At 48.0% G+C, this 24,769-nt stretch overlaps 2 protein-coding genes and 1 long non-coding RNA gene across 3 annotated transcripts in view; 2 read left to right on the top strand and 1 right to left on the bottom strand.

The window, feature by feature from the left end:
* Nucleotides 1-261: 261 nt before the first annotated feature.
* BCDIN3D (BCDIN3 domain containing RNA methyltransferase) lies at nt 262-7,292 on the top strand. The gene is made up of 2 exons (XM_025403205.1): nt 262-531; nt 4,660-7,292. The coding sequence occupies exons 1-2, from the start codon at nt 289-291 to the stop codon at nt 5,287-5,289; spliced, it is 873 nt and encodes a 290-aa protein (XP_025258990.1). The 5' UTR covers nt 262-288; the 3' UTR covers nt 5,290-7,292.
* LOC112635215 lies at nt 4,999-14,871 on the bottom strand. The gene is made up of 3 exons (XR_003121877.1): nt 14,669-14,871; nt 14,330-14,479; nt 4,999-5,253 (listed from the first exon to the last, which is right to left on the bottom strand). It is a non-coding gene; the product is annotated as an uncharacterized LOC112635215 (long non-coding RNA).
* Nucleotides 14,872-14,994: 123 nt separating this feature from the next.
* NCKAP5L (NCK associated protein 5 like) overlaps nt 14,995-24,769 on the top strand; it is a 38,016-nt gene continuing 28,241 nt past the window's right edge. Inside the window, exon 1 of the mRNA XM_025403204.1 lies at nt 14,995-15,091. The gene's annotated coding sequence lies outside the window, so the exon portion shown is untranslated. The remainder of the gene's footprint in view (nt 15,092-24,769) is intronic.

Below are 24,769 nucleotides of genomic sequence, written 5' to 3'. Positions count from 1 at the left end.
GTCAGTTTGGCCAAGACACTTAGCCCTCAGAGCTTGTTTCATCCCTGTAAAACGTGGATGATATTGCTAATCCCCTCCCAGTGTTGTGATGAGGGTTTAATAATACAAGGCAAGCCCCCCCACGCGCTCGCCGGCTACAGGCACACAGCGCGAGGAAGTCGGGACGCCTTTTCACCGCAGAATTCCATCCACCCGCCCTCGCCGTTCAGCGCACGCGCGCTGGCACCGCCCCGCCCCCGCCGACCACAGGTTCCCGACTTCCGGTTCCGCCAGGGCCCAGAGGCGGTGATGAGGCTAATGGCGGTGCCCTCGGAACTGGATGGAGGGAGTCTTAAGGAGACCGCAGCGGAAGAGGAACCGCGAGTTCTGGAACCCGGCGCCGCCCCGTTCGGAAATTTTCCTCATTATTCTCGCTTCCACCCTCCGGAGCAACGGCTCCGCCTCCTGCCCCCGGAGCTGCTTCGACAGCTCTTTCCTCAGAGTCCCGAGAACGGGCCGATTCTGGGGCTCGACGTGGGGTGTAACTCCGGGGTGAGTGACAGGGGAGGGATTGGAGCATCCGGAACCAAGCGGTTGGTTGCCTACACATCCACGGTGGTTCTGGCCTGGGCTCACACCCATCAGAACTTTCCCAAATCGAGTATAAAGCGTGGCGTTGACCTTGCCAGTGCTGCTGATGCCTGCCCGCCAGGGTTCCACCATCTGTCTTAGGAATCTCTCTTGGAGAGGAGTCTTTGTCGACTACGTTCCCACTTCTATTTAAGGGCCAGACCCCAGGTGGGGACGGTCCCTGTATCTAGGGTGGCCTCTGTCCAGCGTGCCTGGCGCTTTGGCTGGAGAGAGGGGGCTTCCAGAGACACACGTTTGGGAACATGGGGTTAGGTTTGGTTTACTGGGAGAGAAAAGCCAAGGGTGACAGAATCATGCCTGATATTGAGACTCGTGTGCTATACAGTACAGGACAGACCCTAGGACCTGCATGTTTATTTCAAAAAATGTGAGTAGGCCGGGGCGGTGGCTCACGTCTGTAATCCCAGCACTTTGGGAGGCCGAGGCGGGCGGATCACAAGGTCAGGAGATGGAGACTATCCTGGCTAACACAGTGAAACCCCGTCTCTACTAAAAATACAAAAAATTAGGTGGCGTGGTGGCGGGCGCCTGTAGTCCCAGCTACTCGGGAGGCCGAGGCAGGAGAATGGTGTGAACCCGGGAGGCGGAGCCTGGAGTGAGCCGAGATGGTCCCACTGCACTCCAGCCTGGGCGACAGAGCGACACTCCATCACAAAAACAAAGCAAAACAAAAACAGTGAGTTGACAAAGTACAGTGGAGAGGATCGAGAAGCAAATAGAGCATTTTGCCCGAGGGAATGGAGAAGGGTGGCACTGCCACTCTTCTTGCTGCAAACTATTCTTAGGCATATAATGATTATAATCAAACCACATGCAAAATAAGGAAATGTCTCTCCCACACCTGTTTGTAGCCACTGGGATATCCTACACTAGCAGGCAGTCTGAACTTACCATGGCAAATGCTTCAAAAGTTAGTACCCTCTCTCTGCTCCCTCCACCACTCCAGTCCAGCATCTGGAGTGCAGGGGACAGTTTTGTTGTGTTGCTGTCCTTTCACAGAAGAGACTTTGGGGGACGATTGCAGACCTTGTGGGACTCAGTTGATAAGTAGGAGGAGGACATTTGGATACAGTCTTAAAAGACTGGAATGAGGAGATGGGTTGATGTCTGGTGTCCCCTGCAAAATTTCTTCTCTGTGATGATACAGGAAGTCAGAGGGTGAAAACGGTGGAAAAGAGAGACTGAGGTTAAGGCTTGGGATTTCACGAAAGGCATTAGGAAACCACCAGAGATTTTAAAGTTAAGAGTAGTATACACATGAGAGGTAAAGACATAGTTGGCAGCTAACTAGGGTAGTGGTTCCCAAACCTGGCTGTACGTTTATGGAGCTTTCTGTTTTGCACTTTTTAAAAAATGCTTTCTCTTCTGGATCTTTGTAGTCAGAAAAGGGAAAAAAATGTTTGCGCTTGATAAAACAAAAAAATTCAAACTACAAAGGGGTAAATAGTAAAAAGTCTCTACTCCCAACCCTAAATCCTCCTTTTCCCCCACACAGTCCTGTGTGTATACCAGCATTTTATGTAGGTATAAATACCCCCCTTTTAGTTTTATAAATGGTAACACACTATTAGTAGCTTTTAATTCTGAGATTATATAACCGCATTCTTTTTTTAGCAGCGTCCTAATGTTTCATTGGATAGATGTACCATAATTTATGGGTGCTTTTTTTTTTTCAATTTTAAATACTCTTTCCCCAGCCTGGGCAACATGGCAAAACCCTATCTCTAAAAAAAATTAGCCAGGTGTGGTGGTGGGCGTCTGTAGTCCCAGATACTTAGGGAGGCTGAGGGAGGAGGATCGCTTGAACCCAGGAGGTTGAGGCTGCAGTGGACCTTGATTGTGCCACATACCCCAGCCTGGGTGACACAGTGAGACCCTGTCTCAAATAGAACAACAACAGAAAACCCAAAAAACTGCTGGGCGCAGTGGCTGACGCCTGTAATCCCAACATTTTCAGAGGCTGATGTTGGTGGATTGCTTGAGCTCAGGAGTTCGAGATCAGCCTGGGCAACATGGCAAACTCTCATCCCTACCAAAAATACAAAAATTAACTGGGCATCATGGTGTGCACCTGTGGTTCCAGCTACTCATGAGGCTGAAGTAGGAGGATCTCTGGAGCCTGGGAAGTCAAGGCTGCAGTGATCACGCCACTGCACTCTCCTCCAGCCTGAGAAACAGAGTAAAACCCTGTCTCAAAAAAAAAAAAAAAAAAAAAGAATAAACGTCAGCACCCCACAAGTTCCCCAAAAGTTCCTTTTCCTGTTCATAAACCTGTATTCTCTACCCAGAGGTAACAACTAGCCTTCTATTGTTTCCTTGCTTTTCTTTATAGTGTACTGTTTTTCTTCCCTGAATGATGTAGTTTAATTTCACCCATTTTTGAGCTTCATGTAAGTGGATGCTTGTCATATATTTTCTGTTATGGCTTGCTTTTTCTTCTCAACATTATGTATTTGTGAAAATTGTCCATGCTGTGCACCAAGTTGTGTGTCTTCATTTTTTTTTTTTTTTTTTGAGACGGGGAGTCTCGCTCTGTCACCCAGGCTGGAGTGCAGTGGCGCGATCTCGGCTCACTGCAAGCTCCGCCTCCCGGGTTCCCGGCATTCTCCTGCCTCAGCCTCTGGAGTAGCTAGGACTACAGGCACCCGCCACCACGCCCGGCTAATTTTTTGTATTTTTAGTAGAGACAGGGTTTCACCGTGTTAGCCAGGATGGTCTCGATCTCCTGACCTCGTGATCCGTCCCCCTCGGCCTCCCAAAGTGCTGGGATTACAGGCGTGAGCCACCGCGCCCAGCCTGTGTCTTCATTTTTAACTGCTACTTAGTATTCTATCTTCATGATTATACCACATTGATTTGACTATGCCACTATCATTGGACATCTGGGTGGCTTCCATTGTGCATTTTCTTCACCTGCACAAAAGGCATAAATAAATATTTTCCTCACATGCTTGTTACACCAAGCAAATAAAGTAGTAAACAGAAAAATGCCTGGAAAATACTATGTGGAAAAACACAAATTTGAGTTAGTTATAATGGTTATAGAAATCAAAGAGGCCAGGTGCAGTGGCTCATTCCTATAGTCCCAGCACTTTGGGAGGCCAAGGCAGGTGGATCACTTGAGGTCAGTTAAAGACCAGCCTGGCCAACATGACGAAACCCGGTCTCTACTAAAAACAAAAATTAGCCAGGTGTGGTGACGTGTGCCTGTAATCCCAGCTACTTAGGAGGCTGAGGCAGGAGAATCGCTTGAACCTGGGAGGCAGAGGTTGCAGTGTACCGAGATCACGCCATTGCACTCGAGCCTGGGTGACAGAACCAGACTTTGTCTCCAAAAAAAAAAAGGAATTCAAAGTTAGAGAAAGGAGATGGTGACTTAAGAGTAAAAAGGTGCTAATGTGGTAAAAATCACAAATCATTAGACTTGTCTAGAAGGTTGTTAGCAGTGACTTTTAGCAATGATGGTTATAGAAGCAGAATGTCTTAGAAGGAGGTGATGAATCCTAAGACAGTAAAATTGAAGCTGTAGTGAAGGCTAAATGAGGACTTTGGAATCCAGACTTCCCCCACCACAGGTCTGAGAAGCAGGTTTTTATAAGATGGTGCTTGCTGTATTCCTCACTTCCTTCATAAGAGACACTGGTTATGCCTCTGGACCCCTTTCCTCCTCCCTGGGGTCTTGAGATACCCAGAAAAAGAGTGAGTTTGTCAGCATATTACTTAAGCTGGGAAATACTGCTGTAGGCTCCTTTGCTGCATCCATTTGGCTGTAACTTTGAACTACAACCCAATCTATCATCAGTGTCAGGAAAATATGGGGATGATGCATTACAGCATGTGACCCCTGGAGGGCACTGAGAGCCTATTCTGTGGAAAACTTTTTGCACAACCTCTTTAGGTTATGGTTTAGGAACCTCACATCCTGTACAGCCAGAGGTAAGTGGCATTCTTAGTGGGAGAATGATATAGATTTCTCTTCTGTTCATTGGTTGAGAACTGTAGTGACAAAGCTCTTTTGGATTCCTCTAGGATCTGAGTGTGGCTCTGTACAAACACTTCCTCTCCCTACCTGACGGGGAGACCTGCTCAGATGCCTCAAGAGAACTCCGGCTCCTCTGCTGTGACATAGATCCAGTCCTGGTGAAGCGAGCCGAAAAAGAATGTCCTTTTCCTGATGCCTTGACCTTTATTACCCTGGACTTCATGAATCAAAGGAAACGGAAGGTTCTCTTGAGCTCTTTCTTAAGCCAATTTGGACGTTCAGTTTTTGACATTGGCTTCTGTATGTCAATAACCATGTGGATTCATCTGAACCACGGAGACCATGGCCTGTGGGAGTTCCTGGCCCATCTTTCCTCCCTCTGCCACTACCTCCTTGTGGAGCCCCAACCCTGGAAGTGTTACCGGGCAGCTGCAAGGCGTCTCCGAAAGCTGGGACTCCATGATTTTGACCACTTCCACTCCCTTGCCATCCGAGGTGATATGACCAATCAGATTGTGCAGATCTTGACCCAGGATCATGGCATGGAATTAATATGTTGCTTTGGCAACACCAGTTGGGACAGAAGCCTTCTGTTCTTCAGGGCAAAACAAACCATAGAGACTCATCCAATCCCTGAATCACTGATAGAAAGAGGGAAAGAAAAGAACAGATTATGATTCCAGAAGCAGTGAGATGGGAGGGCAAGAAGACCAAGAAAGAGATACTGAAAGAGTTTTATATTGAGAATTATGTTCATTCTCCTTAACTCCTTAACAATCAGGCAGCCTCAAAACCTGGCAGGAGCTTTTGGTAAAATGTCCAAGGCATATAATTCAAAGAATCGGTATCTGTTCCCCATTGTTTGGAACAAATCTTGTGGAGAATGAATCTGTGGAGTGGTGAGCTAGGGTATCTGGATTGGGATGGCCTAGGAAAAGTGGTCCTGGTTATGGGTTATGGAGGGGGCTGCTTTGGGGGATTATTTATAAAGATAAAACTAGGCTAGTCTTAAAATATATCAGTTCCTGGGCTCTCTGAATCTTACCTGGTTTCTTCAGGCTTCCGGACTTGCTAGGCCTGACTTTGGGCAAAACCTTAGTAATTCAGGTTTGGAATGTGGCTTAGGAATCTATTTTCTGTTTTTTGTTTGTGCATTCTTCTATTATAGTAATATATACATAAAATTTACCATTTTAACTGTTTTTAAGTATAGTTTTTCAGAATGTGGAAATCCCATCAAAAACTGGGTTAAAAATTAAAAGATAAATAATTTTTTAAAAAGTATACAATTTTTGTGACATTAAGTACATTAACAATGAGGCATCTGTTTTTAACAGCTCCCCCAGATGATTCTGAGGCAAGCAGAGGTAGACCATACTTCGAGTGCTTACGGTTCCATTCAGCCCTCCTCTATGTATTTTTCCTGGTATGAGTTCTTCCCTGTGACTTTAACAACTACCTGCATGCTTATGGTCCCCAAATATATTGGTAGCCCTACATCCACAGTCCCAGACTAGCATTTTTCCTGTTTTGTCATTATATCCCTTAGTTCTTAGATACATCAGATTCAACATATCTCAAAAGCAAGCTCATTACAGTATTCATTGCTTAAGCTAGAAACCTCAGTTGATTTTCTCACTTACATTCCCCACATTTAAATGCTCACAAAGTCCAGCAGCAAATTCTATCAATTACATGTACGTTTCATTCCATCCATGTGTCCAGTGCCTGGTGGGGGGTTCCTATATTAAAGTCATCTACCTTCCAATCCATTCTCTGCCTTACAGCCACAGTTTACTCATCTGTACAACTGAAATAACACCACTTTCCTTTTCCTATGCCCAAATTTCCTAAGGATGTGAAGGTATTTTGCAGAATATAGAGTGATAAAGAAAAATAAGGTGCTATTACACTGTGTGAGCATGCTGCAGACCACAACTGCACTTGTTAGACCAGAGGCTTATGAGAAAAACATCTCACCTTGTAGAAAACATGCATCTTACTATCTCGAATAACTTGTTTTTCAGGATAATGAAGTAATAAGGAGTCCAGCCTCAGTGCTACAGAACATTTTAAAGGAAGCAGTGTTGGCAGGGAGGGATATGGAGCTAATAGAAATGAGGCCAGTTTATGATGGTCTCAGTTATCACAGTAGTTACAGAGCTGAGTTTGCCCACAAGATCTTAATTTAGGAACACTTTGAAACCTTGTAACCCTGCTAGGTGCTCTCTTCTCTCACTCCACCAAGGCAGTGCACAGAAACATACGTGGCGCTATGGTAGGATGAATAATGGTCCCCCACGATGTCCACCTAATCCCTGAAACCAGTGAATGTTACCTTAGATAGCAAAAGGGGCTTTGCAAATGAGATTGAGGATCTTGAGATCGGTAGATTAACCTGGATGATCAGAATAGACCCTAAGTGCAATCATCAGTGTTCTTATAATAGGGAGGCAGAGGGAGAGCTGACCACAGTAGGAGATGTAATGACAAAAGCAAGAGGTTGGAGTGATGTGAAGAAGGGCCACAAGTCAAGGAATGCAGGTGGCTTCTAGAAGTTAGCAAAAGCAAGGAAATGTATTCTCCCCTGAAGCCTCCAGAAGGAACAGCCCTGCCAACACCTTGATTTTAGATTTCTGATCTCCAGAGCTGTAAGAGAATAAATCAGTATTTTAAACCACTAAGTTTTTTGGTGATTTCTTAGAGCAACACTACAAAACTAATACATGGGCTCTGACTACAGTGAGACTGGCTTACAAAGCCAAGTGGCACCTTTCCCAGATAACTCCTTGATAACAGAAAATAACCTCAGTGACCAGAAGGATACACAGGAGCTTTGTCCAACATGGCTAATTAAGAAATACCCAGGTGCAGTGGCTCACGCCTGTAATCCCAACACTGGGAGGCTGAGGCAGGTGGATCACTTGAGCTCAGCAGTTTGAGACCAGCCTGGGCAACATGGCAAAACCCCGAATCTGCAAAACACACACACACACACACACAAATTAGCTGGGAGTGGTGGCACGCACCTGTAGTCTGGTAACTTGGGAGGCTGAGGTGCAGGATCACTTGAGCTCAGGAGGCTGAGGTTGCAGTGAGCCAAGATCATGCCACTGCACTCCAGCCTGGATAATAGAGTGATACTGTCTTAAAAAAAGAAATCCTCAATAACTAAAAGCTTTGGGAGATGCTTCAGCATCCGAACCTGACCTGTTCCCTAGTAAGAGATTGGCTGAGCAGTTACCTGACCTGTTGTGAGGAACCACTGTATTTCACGTCTGTGGCAGTTGGTTTCAAAAAGGATGTGTAATTAGTGCCCATAAAAATGAGGTCCTCAGGTCGGGTGCGGTGGCTCACATCTGTAATCCCAACACTTTGGGAGGTCAAGGCGGGAGAATCACTTGAGCCCAGGAGTTAAAGACCAGCCTGGGTAATACAATAAGACTTCATCTCTACAAAAAAATTTTAAAATTTAAAAATTAGCTGAACATGGTGGCATGCGCCTATAGTCCTAGCTACTCAGGAGGCCGAGGTGGGAGGATTGCTTGAGCCTGAAAAGCAAGGTTGCAGTGAGCCAAGATCATGCCACTGCACTCCAGCCTGAACAGCAGAGTGAGACTCTATCTCAAAAAAAAAAAAAAAAAAAAAAAGGAATGGCAGTATAAGCATATTTAGTCATATAGAAGAATCAGCCAAAAAGTTAAAATGGCTCATTGCTGGGGGTAAGAAATGCAGCAAATAATTGCTTCTGTATTATTTGATTATTAAAACATATGGACATATTACTTTTTATACAAACTAATCTTAAATGAATAATTTTTTAAAGTAGCGAGTGTTTTCTAAAATAACTCTCACTGTACCACCCATCTATCTGCCTAATTTTTCCTTCACAGCATAGCCAAAATCTTAGAAAAGTTTTTTGTTGTTGTTGTTTGTGTTTTTGTTTTGTTTTTGAGACAGTCTCACTCTATTGCACAGGCTGGAGTGCAATGGCACAATTGGCTCACTGCAACCTCTGCCTCCCAGGCTCAAGTGATTCTTCTGCCTCAGCCTCCTGAGTAGCTGGGATTACAGGCACGTGCCACTGCGCACAGCTCGTTTTTGTATTTTTAGTAGACACCGGGTTTCACCATGTTGGCCAGGCTGGTCTTGAATTCCTGACCTCAGGTGATCCACCCACCTTGTCCTCCCCAAAGTGCTGGAATTACAGGTGTGAGCCACTGCACCCAGCCAAAAAGTTTTAAACACCTCCTGTCTCCATTCCTTCCTTTGTACATTTTTCTCAATCCTTCAGAATCTGGTTTTGCCAGGTTGGGCGGGGTGGCTCACGCCTGTAATCCCAGCATTTTGGAAGGCCAAGATGGGAGGACTGCTTGAGCCCAGGAGTTTGAGAACAGCCTGGGCAATGGAGTGAGACCCCATCTTTGTTTTAAATAAACAAGTAAAATCTGGTTTTATCAAAGTCTCCAATGACAAGTGGCCAGAGTCAGTAGGGATGTCTCTGTCCTGATCCAACTTGACTCAGCAACATCGGGGCCAAAAAAATCATCTCTTCCTATTCATGGGGAATTGGTTCCAGGACCCACAAGGATACAAAAGTCAAAGGATGCTTAAGTCCCTTACATAAAATGGTGTAGTATTTGCAAATGACCTAGGGGTATTCTCCTATATACTTTAAATCATCTCTAGATTACTTGTAATATGTAATATTATGTAAATACTATGCAAATAGTTCACACTAATTTTTTTTTTTAAGACGGAGTCTCGCTCTGTCGCCCAGGCTGGAGTGCAGTGGCGCGACCTCGGCTCACTGCAAGCTCCACCTCCCGGGTGCATGCCATTCTCCTGCCTCAGCCTCCCGAGTAGTGGGACTACAGGCGCCCACCACCTCGCCCTGCTAATTTTTTATATTTTTAGTAGAGGCGGTGTTTTACCGTATTAGCCAGGATGGTCTCGATCTCCTGACCTCGTGATCCACCCGCCTTGGCCTCCTAAAGAGCTGGGATTACAGGCATGAGCCACTGCGCCCAGCCTAAATTTTTAAAATTTTGCATTTTTATTGCTGTATTTTATTTTATTTTTTTCCTGATCTAGTCTTCAGAGAGATGTAGTTTTTTTGTTTGTTTATTTTTCTGATCTGAGGTTGATTGAGTGCATGGATGTGGAAGTCACCAATAAGAAGGACTGACTGTATTTGGTCTTTTTTTTTTGGAAATCCCTTTCTTGGGTTCTGCTGACAATGTTCATTCAGTTTTCTTTCTCCTTCTCTGGAGACCCCCCTCTAATGTTGATGTTCCTTGGGGTTCTGCTCCAGCTTTTCTTTTCTCTACTTGCATGATCTCCTCAACTCCATGACTTCAGTAACCACCAATGTTCTGAGGACTCACAAATCTCTTATCTATCATCCCAATTCCTCTCCTGAGCTTCAGAATTATTTATCCCACAGCCTACATCAGTGCTTCCCAACCTTTTCTGTGTCAGTACACACATAGAAAACGATGGTGTTTTATATGCTGGATGATGCAATCTGGCATAACCAAGATTGCTCTCTGACTCAGGAAGCCTGTGCTGCCCTGAGAATTGTGAAGCCCAATATGCGGCACCACCTTAACCTCTTCCTGAGGCACACAGTTGGGAAGTTCTGACGAGTTGGAGAGATGTTTCTACTTGGATGCCCCCTGGGGATTTCAACATCCTCCCCATCACCACTATCACTTTCCTAGTCCAGACCACATCATTTCTCATTTTTCTCCTCAGGTACTACAAAAACCTTGCCTGGCCCTCCTGACTTCAGTCTTGCTCTCTCTATCCTCCACACTGCAACCACACTGATCTAAAATGCAAATCTGACTATGCTACCCTCCTGCTTAAAACCATTCAAAGTCTACACTGCTCTTAGGATAAAGGATGGTCTACCCACTGCTTACCTTTCCAGTCTCATTGTTTATCATACCCCACATGAACTCTGTACAAGTTATCTAATACCTTATGTACAGTGCTTAGCATATAGATTCAATAAAAATGTTCGAATGATGAAAAGTGATGAAAAAGAGGTTCAAGGATATGAGCAGATCCATCATATCTGTGCCAGGTAGGAGGTTTCAAAGCACATACTGGCAATGCTGTCAGAATCCAAGGAACATGACTGTCCCGTAGAGAATTATGTACATGTAGCAGTAAAGATCTATTCCTATACAGCAAGTGGACCAAACATTATACAACAGCTTCTTTCTTCCTATTACTGATCAGGAAAGACATTGAGATTGCAGTCAGAGTTCATCTGTCTGGAAAACAGCCATATTACAAAAATGTTTTGAGGTCAGGCATGGGAGCTCACATCTACAATCCCAGCACTTTGGGAGGCCACAGTGGGAGGATCGCTTGATCTCAGGAGTTCAAGACCAGCCTGAGCATACAGTGAGACCCTGTCTCTACACAAAATGAAAAAATTAGCTGGGTATGGTGGAGTGCACTTGTAGTCCCCGCTAGTTGGTGGGGGCTCACTTGAGCCTAGAAGTCAAGGCTGCAGTGAGCTGTGATCACACCACTGCACTCCAATCTGGGTGACACAGCAAGACCCAATCTAGAGAAAAAAAAGAAAAAATGTTTTGAGAGGCTAGATACCAACCTGACTATCTCCTGTTGCCAGGAGTTCTAAACTAGAGTCAGTTTGTCAGCCAATGGCTAAATGGCTACAGTTTCAACCTCTGAGAATTGAAGATGCTCCAACATTAAATGAATGACCACATAGTATTAAAGCAGGGAACCCCATTCAAAGTACTGATGTTAGCAGTGACAGGGTGGTTCTCTCTGACAATCCATCTATCAGGCATCAGCACTACATGCATAGTTAGACAATACCACCAAACTGGTTTGTTACTAAACCAGTAGTAACAGCTTGTAGCTACCAGAGACCTAAGAGGCCTAGCCTGTTTTGTTACACAGACGACTCAAGTAAATAACAATATATGATTAGTGATATAAGAGTGAAGAACAAACTTTGGGACTTCTGTGTAATTTTTAATTTATGCAAATAATAGCACTAAGGAATGAAAGAGTCTTAAGTCTCATCAAAAGACTGAAAGGGATCTTGGAGCAATAGTAGTTACACTTCTTTCAACCCCTGTCAGTGAGGATGAAGGTTTGTGAAGCATAGAGAATCTGCCAAAATCTGAATGCCAAAATTACCAAATGCACAATAGCCTTTAAGGAAGGAGCACAGGTGCTTGCTCTGACAAATACAGATGTTCTGGCTGTATTTACTAAACAAGGGTAAACATCTAAATGAAAAGTAAAATATTGGCTGGGCGTGGAGGCTCACGCTTGTAATCCCAGCACTTTGGGAGGCTGACGGGGGCAGATCACTTGAGGTCAGTAGTTCAAAACCAGCCTGGACAACTTGGTGAAACCTCATTTCTACTAAAAATACAAAAATTAGCTGGATGTGGTGGCACCCACCTGTAATCTCTGCTACTTGGGAGGCTGAGGCAGAAGAATTGCTTGAGAATTGCAAGAGGCAAGAGAATTGCCTCTTGGGAGGCAGAACTTCAGTGAGCCGAGATTGTGCCACTGCATTCCAGCCTGGGTGACAGAGTGAGACTCTGTCTCAAAAAAGAAAAAAAAAAAAGTAAATTATCATCTTGACGTTCTGTTTACTTCCAATAATTCAGTTATTTGGAAACATCCAAAAGTAGTTAGAAATGCCTGGCAGACTTTTAAGGTTTTCTACCTCAAGGCAGAATTAGGAATACAAGGCAATATTAGGAATACAACAGGTACATGGAGTTTTATTGGACTTTCAAGCCCTTTGAGGAAAGGACCATGTCTACTTTGTGTTGTAATCCCAGAACTAGCCCACTGATCCCTATTCAATAAATGTTAGATAATTGAATAAGAATTCACAATGCTGTAGGCTTCTGAAGATGCCATTATCATCAAGAAATAAGGTGAAAAGGAGAAATGAAAACATGTCTATGAAAATATTTGCACCAGAATGTTAATAGCAGCCATATTCATCATAACCCCAACTGGAAATACCAAATATCCATCAATTGAAGAATGGATAAACACATTGTGATATATTCATGTGATGGAATATTACTCAGCAATAAAAAAGAACAGATTACTGATACACATGGATGGATCTCAAAAACATTACTAAGCTAAAGCATACAGACACAAGTACATACTGTAAAGTTCCATATATGTGAAATACAAATGCAGACAAATCTATGGTGCTATAATTCAGGAAGTTGCCAGGGGAGGGTGGTGGTGGGTGTGGGGTGATCAACTATAAAGGGGCATGAGGGAACTTTCTAGGGTGGTGGTTCAGTATCTTGTTTTGGGTGTTAATTACATAGGTGTATATTTTGAAATTCACCAAACAAAGCACCTAAGATGTGTGCATTTTATTGCATGTTAAGAATAGTTTAAGGGCTGGGCACAGTGGCTCATATCTGTAATCCTAGCGCTTTGGGAGGCCGAGGTGGGCAAATCACCCGAGGTTAGGAGTCCGAGACCAGCCTGGCCAACATGGTGAAACCCCCGTCTCTACTAAAAATACAAAAATTAGCCAGGTGTGGTGGCGCACACTTGTAATACCAGATACTTGGGAGGCTGAGGCAGGAGAATCACCTGAAATCAGAAGGCAGAGGTTGCAGTGAGCAGAGATTGTGCCACTGCACTCCATCCAACCTGGGACAGAGTGAGACTCCATCTCAGAGAAAAGAAAAAAGTCTCACTCTGTCGCCCAGGCTGGAGTGCAGTGGCACAATCTTGGCTCACTGCAAGCTCCGCCTACTGGGTTCACACCATTCTCCTGCCTCAGCCTCCCAATTAGCTGGGACTACAGGTGCCCACCACCATGCCCGGCTAATTTTTTGTATTTTTAGTAGAGACGGGGTTTCACCGTGTTAGCCAGGATGGTTTCTATCTCCTGACCTCGTGATCCGCCTGCCTTGGCCTCCCAAAGTGCTGGGATTACAGGCGTGAGCCACCATGCCCAACCAGAATAAAATATTTTTTAAGCAAAAAAAATGAAAAAGTTGGTGGGAGTAACCATCAAGACATCTTTTAGGTTCCAGTAATAGCTGTCCTTGGGCACTCTTTTCATCAAGCTACCTCTATGCTCAAGAACCCAAAATGACTTATCTTATGCCTTGTCACATCCGTATCCTTCTTCTGCTCTCCTCCGTAGGAAACCTCTTCCATTAACTTCTTCCACTTTCCAGCATACCACAGTGATCTGCTCACGGTCCTATGCAGATAATTTGTTCTTTCCTATCTGAGTCTCCTTGTGGCCTTTACCCTGCCTGGACCCTACTCAAGTTCTCTCTGCCCTTCAAATCCCGTGTTTAAATAAGCCTCCTTCAGAAAAGAACTCCTAATCCTAGCCAATCTGAGCACTCTGAATTCCCTTTTTATGTTCCTTTATTGGACTAATATGATACTCTAAGCTGCCTCCTTTGTATACTCACAACAAAAGAAATTTTAATGAAGTAGGCAGAGACAGTGCCTAGGGATTCCTTCGTATTTCCCTGCAGAACCCAGTTGAGAACCTACATTTCTGGGGCAGTCACTACAATGCAGGTTGTGAGGTTTATACGGTATTTAGGCAAGGGCAAGTAAGTGTTTAATTAAGGACTAATGGGAATGATATTGAAAGCTCTGAGGCTCTGCAGGGGCCTGGATGGGCTGTTTGCTTTTCCTTATCCCCACCGAGATAGCAAGTGGTTGAGAACAAGGTTGTATCCTTTTTCTGCTCAGCCTTCCCTCCCAAACCAGTAAGGAAACAGCCAGCACTGCTTGTCGATGAGCGGAGCCTGTTCCTATCACTGTTTTCCAGATTACTGGGGGGACGACCCTATCCTGGATAAAGAAGAGAGAGGCGGTAGCATTTAAGGCCAAAGAGGCACTCAAGACTTTCCCTATGGATTTACACCCAACACGTATGCAGGAAGGCAAATGACAAACACCGACGCTCACAACCACACATACACGTGCACGCCCAGCCCCACAGAAGCAAACGCGCATGCCTGTGGGTCCGCGCGCAGCTACTTAGTTTTCTCTGTTCTAGACGCCCTCATTCCATCCCCGCTCGGCCCAGCCCGGCGTCCTCTACCCAGGCACGGCTGAGGTTTACCAAGCCCGGCCGGGCCTGGAGAAAGTGTTTCTACAGAGGGGGAAGGGAGGTCCTTCCCACCAGAGCGGAAGCGGCGCGCGCCGGCCGGGCAGACTTAGCTGGCGTCCTGGGAACATCTGGAGGGGGCTGGGAGGGGCGCGCATCCAGGGTGAATGTGGATTGGCTGCTAGGGAGGAGGGAGGCGGGGTCAGAGCCAGGGGCGGGGCTCTCCGGCCCCTTTAAAGCCTTGACATCAGGAGGCGGCTCCGGCACCCCCCTTTCTCTGCCCCCCGCCCCCAACCGCGGCCATGGACCTGGCGGATCCGGCCTGCCCTGGCCCAGCTCAACACCTGATTTCGGTGAGTTCTGGGTCTACTTGGGATTGAAAGAGCGGCGAGTGCGGGGGGGATCTGTAGCTCCGTGCCGGGGGAAGTGGGGTGTAGAGGGTAAGGCTCTCGTGGCAGTACAGGGTCGGAGAGGGCGTCGCGGCTTCCTGCCCAAACCATACTGGCCGCCCCTCCGTCCCTCCCTCCAGCTGCACCCTCCTCGGGGGTCCGGCTGAGACTCTGTGCACCCCCACCCCACCCCCTCCCGCCCCCCGCGCCATCCTCGCGCACACTCAGTGGCCCCGGAAGGGAAACTTTCGGGAGTGGGGGATGTTCCGGGGGCCGGGCTCCCCTCGCTCTTTGAAAGCACTGACCTTGCCCCAGCTGCCCACCCCACCCAACCCGCATCCCACCGTCCGGGTGCCGCTTAGCGGTGCCGGGTTATTGCGGGGGGAGGGGCTCTCTCCCCAAAGCGCAGGCGCGGAGACGAGCCTGGGGCTCCCTTTCGCACTCCTTCCAGTCCCCGTGGCCTGGGGCGGTAGGGCCTGAGGAAGGCGGGGAGAGGCGGAAAGAGCGGGTCTCCTAGAGAACAGCCCTTCAGAGGCTTTGAGGGGCTGCGGGAAGGAGGAAGGACCTGGCGGGCTGCAAGCTGAAGAGAAGCTAAGGGAGGGAAGAGGGTTGGTTGGGCAGGGAGCAGGGACAGGGCAGCGCCTGCAGAAAAGGCCCTCAGGGTGCTGGCTGCGGTGCCAGAAGAATGCAGAGAATTCATCTGTGCCCGACGCTTCCCTGGCTTAGCCCAACTAAGAAAGCGGCTGCCCGGATCCTAGCTCTCCTCTCCTTGTCCTGGGCCCAAGGCCCTGCGTTGTCTCCAGTCCTGGCATGGCCCCAAGGGCACAGAGGGCCCTCGCCTCCCACAGGCCTAGTTTTCCAGGCATCCCAGGGCTGGATCAGCCCAGTCTACCTAGTCTCTCCAGCTGCTACTTCTTAAAGGCCTGCCTTGCTGAGGAGCTAGGGATCTTGGGCTAAGGAGTTCTCTGGCTGTAGAGGCAATCCCTCCCTCCCACTTCTCCCGCTCCTTCATGGGTCCTCCTTCTTAAGCACAGTGGTCAGCCAGAGGAAGTAGCCCGGGCAGGGGTGGTCCTGGGGAGCGGTAAAAAGGGTGTCAATGCCTAACCGGTTTATGGTCAGTACTTTTGGGGAAAATGAACATAGCCCATTTGCCTTGTTGCAGACCCTCCCTTGCAGACATTACGCCATCTGGCTCTCTGAGACTCCTTGTGTGACAGGAATTCACTTCTCAAATTGGTCCCCCCATCTTCCTAAAAACAACCTGGAGTTAGTGGGGTTTCCTATCCCAAAGAAACCGTGTGTATTCCTGTCCAGGGAGATATTCCCAAATTCAAGCTTGTTTTCAAAGGCTATGGTCTGTGCATGAGGTGGCATCTTTCTCCAGCTCTGGCCCTCAGGAAAAGAGTGAGGACCTGGAGGGGCAGGTGCCGTGGTTGGCAGGGAAGAAAGATCTTCATGACAGGCCGGTGAAGACCTAAGTGTTTGGGGACCAAGCTGGTATCAATAAAGACAGAGTCAGAAGCTCTGGTCCCTACTTCTCCTAGCTTGCTGTATGACCTTGGCCGAGACAGTTTGCTCTCTGGGGCTCAGTTTCCCCATCTTTAAAATTCAGTAGTTGGACTAGATAGCTCTAATATTCCCGTCCACTTTTTGACATTGAGTGGTTTCACTGATGGGTGAATCTATAGGGGAGAAAGGTCCTCTGGCAGAATGGTCCCATTTAGAGGGAGCTAAAGTGTTGGGTGTGCTTTAAATTGCAATTACTTAGGATTAGAACCCTGCGTAGAGAGAACAGATTCCCTTATTCTATGCCTGAGAGTAGACCTTGTCCCACACACCCCTGGTGCCTTGGGATATGAACTCCTGCTGGCTTGGGTTTGGCCCACCCATCACGCCTGTGGTGAGACATCCTGGCCCTTTGAAGAAGAGCTGAGAGAGGAGGAGGCAGCCAAGGGCCAGCAGGGTAAGCAGATTCCCAGGAGACAGTTTACGTCTCAGCTGTTGGGACTTGTTTTAGGATCTGGGCCAGGGAGCACAACACACTCACCCACCCGCCCTCTTATAGGAGGAGGGCAAGGAGGGCCCCACTGCTTTTGCCCATCCCATCCCCAGCCCTGCCCACCTCACTGCTGTACTCACATCCCCAGGTCCCAGGCAAGGGGCTAAGGAATCTTCCCCACTGCCCTCATCCAGCCCAGCCAGCCTCCCAGGCCCTGCCAAACCAGCCAGTGGCAGCAGTGAGGAGAAACTGCACCCACCCCACCTTTCCCAGCCCCTTCCCTCCCGGGGGTAGGACTTCGTCAGGAGTTGGGCTCTCCAGGTTGGGACTTGCTTTCCAGCCCAAGAGCCAGAGGTCTTGAAGTTCTTCTTGTTTGTTTTCATCCTCGGTCTCCCAGTTGAAGGGGAATGTTGAAGGAGAGGTGGTGGTTAAGGAAGCCCTGGGTTTGCTCATGTAGGGGCACATTCTCCCTGCATTGCTTTTCCCTCTGCTGGCTCTCCTGGGCCTGGGAAGCCCTCTGCCCTGGGCCCTGCTGCCTATGAGGGTGAAGCTGCAGCAGGAGGTGTTTAGGTTAAACCCCAAGGAAGCCTTCCTTACTGCTGTGAGCCCTTGGAATGGATAATGGAAGCTCCCAGGGAGGTCAGTTTCCCAGAAAGTGGCTAATGCTGGAGTCCCTGTCAGACTGAAGGATGCAGCTGTTACTAGGCAGAGGCTGCTGTTCCCTCTTGGGGTGTGGCTCTGAGGCTGGCCAGCCAGAGGCCCCGTTAGAAGCAGGAGGAGAAAGGGCCCTTGCCTGACAGCCGAAGTGGGGTTCCTGACCCCATCATGCCTGAGTCACTGGAGCTGCATCTCTCAAAACAAGTGCCCTTTCTAGCCCCTGCTTCTCAGCCCCTCCCCCAATTCAACACCGCTCCCACCGTCTCCTTCGACAACCCTCACCCAAACCTGGCAGGTTCCCCGAGCCCCAGTCTGGCTGCATTAATGGACTGATTGGATTTTCTATACTTGGAGTTTGGGGTTTCTGATTGAACATGCAAATTTATGTAAATCAATCTGGGATCTGCCACTACATCAAAACAACACAGAGCATAGGTTGGAAGGAATCCTAGAGACAGTCTAGTCCAACGCCCTCGTGTTAAAAATGGGGAAACTGAAGTCCAGAGCGGGAAGTGATTCATGCGGTGGTGAGTGTCAGAGGCAGGCCTCCTGATTCTGCTCTGTAGTTTCACATGGTCCCATTCTGCCTTAATGTTTTATGCATGAGGTAGCCTGGCTGGATTTAAAGCAGAGAGGGCCAGTTCTTGAACCTGAGATAGCAGAAAGCTGGGCCCTCGGAGAGTCAGAGTGTTATCGCAGGACCGCCCAGGGGCTCTGGTCAGCTTTGTAACATGCTGAGGAAAAACAGCTTCAAATCCCTGAGAACAAGACCCATAATATTTTCCCCCAGACACTGACCTGGAGGGTTGGAGGACAAGGTCATTGGTTGCTGCCTGTCTTGGCTCTTGTGGTTTTTCGGGAACTTAGATTTTTTCTGTCCTGGCATCTGTCACAGTACCAGGCACGCAGCAGGCTGTGGATGGACCTGCATATGCAATGCCTCCATCTTTGTTTACCCTTCCCTTCTAGTTTGAGTCTCTACTGGTTCCCTCTGTGGACACAGTGGGAAAAGGTCTTTGGTCTCTTAGGATGCTTTGCCCACCGTCCTCTGCCCTCTTAGAGGGCATACGCCAACTGGACCTCCCTGGCAGGTTTCTACAGCACTGGCCAGACAGGCCTTGCTGTAGGAAGGATCTCTTTATTTTAGGATCAGTACCAAGGATGCAAGGGGGCTTCAGAGATGGGCTGGGGTTCCCAAGAAGCAGTCTCCCCCATTTCTTCACTCCTCTTGATCTGATCTGCCTACCTGGCTGTAAGGTGCTCCCCACTCCCACTTCATGAACTATGCCTGTGGCGTGGGGCTGTTCGGAGGGCTGCACTCACTTACCCTGTGGCGCCTGGGCATACTGTAGAGATGTGGAGGTGCCTGAGGCAGCTGTCAGCCTGCTTTGTGATACTCTGGGAGGGTAGGGCATGGGCTCAAGAACAGAGGCCTTGACTTCCAGCCAGGGCTACTCACCAGGCCCTGCCGCAGCCTAGGAGGGGGCTTGGGACACTTATCTGGGTCTTTCTTCACCTTCTCCCCAAACCCAAGTCTGGAGGACTCTGGAATGAGTGCCCCTGTCTTTAGCACCTTCCCAAAACACTACAGGTGTGGAACTGGCACCCTCACCCCCCTCCGCCCAGCAGCCCTTGGCACCTGTGTCTGTAGCTCTCTGCGAGGGGAAATCCTTCTCCTTGGGCCTCAGTTTCCCAGCCAGTGTTCCTGGATTAATTATGCATCACCAGTGGGGTGTGGCACCTGCTCGATAATTACCATTTTCCCAGCTCTGGGAGTTACGCAGATGAAAGAGGAGGCCAGGCTGTTATTAAGGTGAATTATTGTTGCTGTTATTACCGATTTCTAAAACCCAGCAGCTGCTGAGAAGAGCCCAGTCAGACACAGCACCCTGTACCTTATGCTGGTCCTTGAACTCTGGGAATTCTCCAATATTCACTATGCTTTTTTTTTTTTCAAGTATAGATGTCTTAAAGGAGAGAAGACCCCATTCTGCTGCTCCTGTTGTTGCCTGCAGGGCTTGAGTGACAGGTGCTGCTTAGAACCTGTGGTCTGCATGTCTCCTCACTCTCATGTAGTTCAGCCTGAAATTGTCCCTGCCCGTAGACTCTCTGGTAGGCCAATGGTCAAGGTTTTTCTAGGCAGGGCTGTGAGGGGCCCTGGAACTCCCGGGGTGTGTCTCTGGGGTTCTCAGCAGTTGCAGTTTCCAGGGGCTGATTTACCTCACTCCCAGCTGGCTTGATGTGGGGGCTATAATCGGCCCTTCTGTACAAGGATCTGTTCAGACACCCCCAGAACCTGCCCACAGCAGCACCAGGCACTTCCAGGAGCCATTTACCCCACTGGCCCCAAACTTTCCCCTGCCCTCTGCCTCTGCCCCTGACCAGACTGTCCCCCTTCTGAGCGACCTAGAATAAACCCAACTCTTACCCAGGTAGAAGTGCCCATGACCAACTTCTGAATAGTGGTGTTACCATGCCCACACCACAGCCTGGGGTTAGGAGGGCCTCTCTGCTAACCCAGGGCAAGATGGCTGGAGAAGAAAGGATGTGAAGGCATCAGCAACCCTGGGTTGGAGCCCCCACATTCATCTGACTGGCCGCCTCACCTGCTCCCTTGTCCTAGGGGCCTGGAAGAGGGTGAATGCCACAGCTGGGAGGAGCTTTAGAAATCAACTTGTTGAATAGTTTGATTCCTTCTAATATTTTTTGCAGTTTTGTTTTCTTTTTTCACCAGGTTTTATAAATATAGTTTGAAAATTGAAATCTCTGCTGGGCACTGTGGCTCATGCCCAGCACTGTGGGAGGCCAAGGTGGGTGGGTCACTTGAGGTTAGGAGTTCGAGACCAGCCTAACTAAGACAGTGAAACCTCGTCTCCACCAAAAAATATAAAAATTAGCCGGGTGTGGTGGTGTGCACCTGTAGTCCCAGCTACTGGGGAGGCTGAGGTGGGAGGATCACTTGAACCCAGGAGGCAGAGGTTGCAGTGAGCAGAGATTGAGCTACCGCATTCCAGCCTAGGCAACAGTAAGACCCTGTCTCAAAAAAAAAAAAAAAAATCTCACTCCCACCTCCATCCCCTTTTCCCCCATAATCATTTATTAGTTTCTTATATATCCCTTGAGTTTCCTTACACAATACCAAACACACACAAATATATATTCTTTTTTTTTTCATTCGTACCCAAAATACAGCATAGTGTGTCTACTGTATTTGTTGCCTTACCTATTAGCAGTACCTGGGTGTGCCTGGATTTCTCCTACCACCTATGTCAGCTCTCCCGTTTCTGGCTGTCTTAGTCTGTTTGAGCTGCTGTAACAACATACCATAAGCTAGGCAGCTTAGAAACAACAGAAATTTATTTCTCACAGCTCTAGAGGCTGGGAAGTCCAAGGTGAAGGCAAGGGCAGATTTGGTGTCTGGTGAGGGCCAGCTTTCTGATTCCTGGACAGAGGCTTCTTATTGTGTCCTCACATGGTGGAAGGGGTGAGGAATCTCACCAGGCCCCTTTTCATAAGAGCACTAATCCCTTTCATGAGGGCTCCACCTCCATGACCTATTTACGTCCCAAAGCACCACTGCCCTGCTGCCCCGCAATAGCATTACCTTGGGTATTAGGATTTCAACATGTGGCTTTGCGGAGATACAAACATTCAGACTATAGCACTGACCTTGACCACTCATCCCAGGGTTCCCCAGTTGGCCCCAAGTCATGAGCAGTGTTCATTCACCTTTGTATACCGAACTTCATTCAGATGTCAGGATTCAGGCCAAACTGGCCTCTGAGGAATTCTCAAGCTATATGAGCGGCCTATTTATTCAGCCAGCAGATTATTTAGAATTTACTGTGTGCCAGGTGCTGTGCTAATCTCTAGGGATAAGTGGTGATCAAAAAAGTCCACGTTAATCAAGTAATTAAATGGTTTTATAATTATAGCCGTGATAAGGGTTGCAAAGAAAGGACACGTGCTATAACAGCAAGTGCTCCGAGGACTTGCCCCACCTAGTGCTGGGGGTGGCCCGTGCTGAGGCGCATGACATGGCACACATGCTGGGAGCAGGAGTCAGGCCAGGACTGCAGATGTGGGTACCACGTGGCCTGGAATACTGGCTTTCTCAACTTGGCTTGAGTGGCTTCTTTTCTCCCCACTCCCCCAGTCTGTGGGGTGTCCTGGGTCCCTTGAGTATTATTGTGCCCAAGACAGGAGACCCTCTTCTCTTCCAGATGGTGCTGATCATTCGTTTTCCCCTACCCACATTGCATCACCTTCTATTTCCCCAGCTGTGAGCCTGCAGGCTCCTGAAGCTGGAACCTTTCTTTCCACTCCAGGCTGAGGGGAAGTTGGGGGGTGGGGACGGGGGTTTGCTTCTCACTTCCTCTGTAGACAGCACCTCACTTCCTGTCCTCCAGGCTAGAAGAAGGCTAAAACTCTTGGCTTTGCCACCCCTTCCTCTCTCCTCCCCCACTGCTTTCCTGGGAAGCCTGCAGGCCTTGGAGGAGCAAGGCAGCATCAAAGCCAGCAGTTTATCCCTGAAGGCCCTGCGGAGCTCCTTACCCCACCCCTATCCCGCACAAGGGACCTGGCTCCTCAGCTGCAGTCCTTCTCTAGATGGGATATTCTTCTCTCCTGTGCCCTGCAGGGGAGAGGAGTCAGAGGGCTGACCCCCATTTTACAGGAAGGAAACTGAGGCCCAGTGGGGTGCCAGCTTTACCTAGGGTCATGTGGTTTGGCTGCATGAATCTCAGGAGCAGAATCCCAAAAGCCTGCCTCCTGTTTGTGATCACAAACAAGAGCAGAGCCCAGTGGGGGCTTGTGGGCGAACCAGAGCTGTTTTCTCCTCCCAGCACAGAGCTGGCAGCTTGGGGTGTCACCTCTGGGCTCTGGCTGGATGGTGCCCACTAGCTGAGCACTGGAGTTGCTTGAATGCAGAAGGCATATTGGTTGGCCAGAGCCTGTTCTTGTTGTAGAAAGAAGCCAGGAGATTGAGGGGCTGGGTGCAGTGGCTCATGCCTGTAATCCCAGCACTTTGGGAGGCTGAGGTGGGTGGATCACAAGGTTAGGAGATCGAGATCATCCTGGCTAACATAGTGAAACACGGTCTCTACTAAAAATACAAAAATTAGCCAGGCGTGGTGGCACATGCCTGTAGTCCCAGCTACTTGGGAGGCTGAAGCAGGAGAATCGCTTGAACCCGGGAGGTGGAGGTTGCCGTAAGCCAAGATCACGCCACTGCCTTCCAGCCTGGGTGACAGAGCAAAACTCCATCTCAAAAAAGAAGAAAAAAAAAAAAAAAGCCAGGAGATAAAGTTTAGGGGATGGGCACTAGGAGCTGGAAGCGTATCTGCCCAGCTCTCCTCCCCCTGCAGGTGCAGCCTCCTAGGCCCTATTGTCTCAAACCTGGGAGAAAATACTAATAGCTGATGTTTCAGTGGTCAGCTCTGCCATCACCTTCGCCATCACCTCCAGGAGCCTCTCTGCCTTGGTTCCTCCTGTGGGACCCAGCATGTGTCTCTGGTTATGCCCAGGATATTGAAAAGATGCAACTCCCTAATTCTGCCAGGGGATAGGAGAGGAGTTAGTTGTTGGCATGGGCCGGGCGGCAGGAAACAACCACCTTCAAATGTCCTTAGATCCAGCAGCACTGAGTCATTCTGGTTCCATATACACCCAGAGGTTTCTGCCTCCTCACTTCTGTTTCTGCCCTTCCTTCTGTGTGGAATGACACCCTTCCCTTTTCATTGTATGTAAACCCCACCTGTCTTTACCTTCTGTTCACTTGATGTCTCCAATTCTGAAAAACTCCAATATTTCTTTCTTGATTTTTAAAGTTCTTCAACAGACTCCTCTTATGAAACTTCCTTCATAGTACAGCTATCTATCCACATGTCTGTTTTCTTTTTTCCCCTTGAGGCAGAGTCTTGCTATGTTGCCCAGACCGGTCCTGAACTCCTGGGCTCAAGCAATCCTCTGCTTCTACGCATTCAACTTTTTAGAATCCATATATAAGTGAGATCATGTGGTATTTTTCTGTGCCTGGCTTATTTCACGTAACATAGTGTTCTCCAAATTCATCCATGTTGTTACAAATGACAGGATTTCCTCCTTTTTTAGGGCTGAATAGTGTCCTATTATGTGTATATAGCATCTTTTCCTTATCCATTCATCTACTGATGGATACTTAGGTTGGTTCCATATCTTGACTGCAATGAATAAACATGGGAGTGCAGATATCTCTTCAACATCCTGATTTAATGGTAGTTCCATTTAACGGTTTTTAATTTTTTTTTTTTGTTTTTTTTGAGATGTAGTCTTGCCCTGTCGCCCAGGCTGGAGTGCAGTGGCGCAATCTCAGCTCACTGCAAGCTCTGCCTCCGGGGTTCAAGCAATTCTCCTGCCTCAGCCTCCCAAGTAGCTGGGACTAGAGGCGCCCGCCACCATGCCCGGCTAATTTTTTGTAGTTTTAGTAGACATGGGGTTTCACCATGTAGCCAGAATGGTCTCAATCTCCTGACTTTGTGATCCGCCCACCTCAGCCTCCCAAAGTGCTGGGATTACAGGCATGAGCCACCGCGCCCAGCCTTTTTTTTTTTTTTTTTTTTTTTTAATACAGGGTCTTGTTGTGTTATCTAGGCTGGTCTTGAACTCCTGGCCTCAAGTGATCCTCCTGCCTTGGCCTCCCAAAGTGTTAAGATTATAGGTGTGAGCCACTTGGTCTGGCCTATTTTAAGTTTTTTGAGAAACTTCCATACTATTTACCATAGTGGCTATACTAATTTATATTCCCTCCAATGGTGTACAAGGGTTCCCTTTTCTCCACATCCTTGCCAACACTTATTATTTTGTCTTTTTTATAATATTCTAAATGTGTGAAGTAATATCTCATTGTGGTTTAAATTTACATTTCCCTGATGATTTGTGATATTGAGCATTTTTTCATATACCAACTGGCCATTTGTATGTCTTTTAAGAAATGTCGGGCTCTGCAC

The sequence above is a fragment of the Theropithecus gelada genome, chromosome 11 (genome assembly GCF_003255815.1).
Source record: "Theropithecus gelada isolate Dixy chromosome 11, Tgel_1.0, whole genome shotgun sequence".
Lineage (NCBI taxonomy): Eukaryota > Metazoa > Chordata > Mammalia > Primates > Cercopithecidae > Theropithecus > Theropithecus gelada.
Note: the sequence above shows the minus strand (reverse complement) of the source record. Positions and strands in the feature narration are given on the sequence as shown.

Bases quoted from the DNA above. Each gene is read 5' to 3' on its own strand.
- BCDIN3D (XM_025403205.1), top strand. From the start codon at position 289: ATGAGGCTAATGGCGGTGCCCTCGGAACTGGATGGAGGGAGTCTTAAG. The intron at 532-4,659 runs GTGAGTGACAGG...GGATTCCTCTAG, and splicing joins ACGTGGGGTGTAACTCCGGG to GATCTGAGTGTGGCTCTGTA.